The sequence below is a fragment of the Morone saxatilis genome, unplaced genomic scaffold, assembly GCF_004916995.1.
Source record: "Morone saxatilis isolate NCDOM2014 unplaced genomic scaffold, NCSU_SB_2.0 Contig4, whole genome shotgun sequence".
Taxonomy (NCBI): Eukaryota; Metazoa; Chordata; class Actinopteri; family Moronidae; genus Morone; species Morone saxatilis.
This window is the reverse complement of record NW_023339984.1, coordinates 12499187-12501984: the sequence shown is the minus strand read 5'-3', so window position 1 is coordinate 12501984 and position 2798 is coordinate 12499187. Positions and strand designations below refer to the sequence as shown.

Sequence of the window (2798 nt, the reverse complement as noted above, 5' to 3'; positions counted from 1 at the left end):
AGAATTTAAAATAAATAGGACAATGTGCAGGAGTGGTTTGAAGCCAAAAATGGTTTATGAAGATAATCCCCGCCTTATAAATATAATCATACTTCAAAAAGAGAAACAGATAAAAACAATGCAATACATTTAAGCAGCTGAAATACAACATTGATAGAAATGTACAATTATTTTACCTGGTGAAATACATAATACTGAGATCCATCAAGTGTTCTTTGACTTTTTAAATAAAGATATGGTCGATATTGATTGATTGATTAGTGATGGAAGTAGATTGTTCTAAATAAATGGTCCTCTGCATTTCAGTGAATATTGATATTATAAAATGTGTTTCACTAAAGCGCACAGGATATCAAGGATTCTATTCTTGTTCCAGGTTTTATGCAGTTTGTTCAGTCTGTTCCTGTCGCTGAAGTCCTGGCCACTGAAGGAAACATCCAGGTGAGAGGAAACAATCAGGACGCTGCTGACATTTAGTTCTAGCTGACAAACACCGACTGTCCTTTTAATCACATCGTGTTTTTCGACAGAGCTTCTTCAGGAAGCACGCACCGAGTGAAAAAGGACCCTACGGCATCAGCTCGGAGGTGATGGACACCTACGTCAAGAGCTGCGGTGAGTCAGTTTGAATCAGTTGGTCTGCTCCACCTGCAGTAGGCGATCCCAGCGGTCTAATCAATGTTTCACTGTGTCGTTTCAGCTGGTTACTGTGTCATCACGTACATCCTCGGAGTAGGAGACAGACACTTAGACAATCTGCTACTGACAAAGACAGGTGAGGCGTCCTTTCAGGTGCCGGGGTAATTAACGTTCTAGTTTTACGGAACAGTTTTAGAATACTATCTCTGCATACAGGGAAGCTGTTCCACATCGACTTCGGCTACATCCTGGGCCGCGACCCCAAACCGCTGCCTCCGCCCATGAAGCTGAGCAAAGAGATGGTGGAGGGCATGGGGGGCATGCAAAGCGAGCAGTACCAGGAGTTCAGGAAGCAGTGCTACACCGCCTTCCTGCACCTCAGGAGGTAAGATACAGGACACACAAATACACAAGCAAACAGAAATAATGTTTCTCGTCTCAAACTGTGAGTGTGCATCCACTGAGCAAGTCTTTGATTCAAAAGACTTTCTACTAGAAGAGTGACTTCATGGGAAGTTTTGCATTGATCAGCAAACAAATAGTTTTACATTATCCCCGATCATTTTTCAAAGCATTCAATGGATTTCCTACCTTTTTATGCAGCGATTGGTATCAATTTATGTCAGTAGAACATGAAAATAACCATGTAGGGACTTTAAACTTGCTTGATATAGATAATTAATCACAGTTAATGTTTAATCTGCTTCATTCATTGTTGATATTGAAACTTTAATGTCCAAGATTTAAACTTCTTGGACTTTGAGAATCTTGGCCACTAAATGTGTGCTGTGATGAATTATTTGTGTTTAATCTTCATACTTTACTGACATGAACTTAAACCAAAGACTGAAATCAATCTAAAACTGATACACAGTCATGGGAAGTGAAAACATTGGCAGAAATCTCCAACACCAAATAAAGGCTTTTATTGAAGCATCACCTACAAAACGGTGTACTCCCACACATATTTAACCATCGAGTTAACATATCCTTCTTCACTCCTTTTTCTTCAGATACTCCAACCTGATCCTGAATCTGTTCTCTCTCATGGTGGATGCCAATATTCCTGACATCGCCCTGGAGCCCGATAAGACCGTTAAGAAGGTAAGTTTGTTGTTACTGGAAAGGAAACCTCCCCTTAACAAGTACTTTTATAATTGATTGGTGTAGTAGAGACTAATTAGACTGACATCAATGTACAAACAATGTACCTCTGATTGAGTGAATGAGTGAAGAGTTTTTTTGCCTCCAGGTGCAGGACAAGTTCAGATTGGACCTGTCGGACGAGGAGGCGGTCCATTACATGCAGAGTCTGATTGATGAGAGTGTCGGCGCTCTGTTCGCTGCTGTGGTCGAGCAGATACACAAGTTTGCTCAGGTATGGCTACCCAAACAAACATACATTAAAAAAACTAAAGAAAGACGTTTGTGGACTTGGAGATTTGTCCAGGGAACCACAGTATGTAAGGCCTTGCTGAATAATTTCCCTTTACTATGAATTTTTTTTACCAAAGAAACAAATAATCTGCTGCCCAAAATTAGCAAACGTGTCTATTTTAATAGTAATTTTTGTTTTTCTCTGTGAAATATGGGATTGGTTTACCTCGTTGTTTCTCTACAGGGTTTGTAGAGAAACACTTTCACATTTTTATGGATTATCTGTCTAGAGCTGATTTAGTCTCCAACACTTGATTTTAATTCTGCAATCAATTTTAGGGAAACCAGTGCTGTTTAACTGTAAAATAAGATATATAATGCTTTGAACAGACATCAGTGATGATAACAATAAACAATTAGGAAAGAACAGGCTAGAACATGCAGCACATATAGTTAATTTCTTTCTGATGTGTTCAGTATTGGCGCAGATGAGCAGAGCGGAGCGACTGCTGAGACGAGGCTGAGGTGGATCAAACTTCTGCAGCGGGAACACGATGATCGTACGTCTCTGACCCGACTGACGTCGTGTGTGTGCGTGCGAGGGGATGAAAGAAAGAAACCCAATGACACTGTTAAAAAGGCCAAGAATGCACTGCCAACCTTTACTGCAAGATGGCTAAACAAGGACATGGACATCTTTGTTTGCTTATGTATATATAATGTATATTAATTATTAAATGAATGAATGAAATGTATGGCCAAATAAAAGACTATTGATACAA

At 39.8% G+C, this 2798-nt stretch overlaps 1 protein-coding gene across 3 annotated transcripts in view; it reads left to right on the top strand.

Moving 5' to 3' along the window:
* Positions 1-2798, top strand: part of pik3c3 (phosphatidylinositol 3-kinase, catalytic subunit type 3) — an 11916-nt gene extending 9118 nt beyond the window's left edge. For all 3 annotated transcript variants that reach the window (XM_035675377.1, XM_035675376.1, XM_035675375.1), the window contains 7 exons: positions 377-441; positions 531-615; positions 701-775; positions 856-1024; positions 1653-1743; positions 1892-2017; positions 2494-2798. In XM_035675377.1, coding sequence (XP_035531270.1) covers positions 377-441; positions 531-615; positions 701-775; positions 856-1024; positions 1653-1743; positions 1892-2017; positions 2494-2508 — 626 coding nt within the window. In that variant the 3' untranslated portion in view covers positions 2509-2798. The remainder of the gene's footprint in view (positions 1-376; positions 442-530; positions 616-700; positions 776-855; positions 1025-1652; positions 1744-1891; positions 2018-2493) is intronic.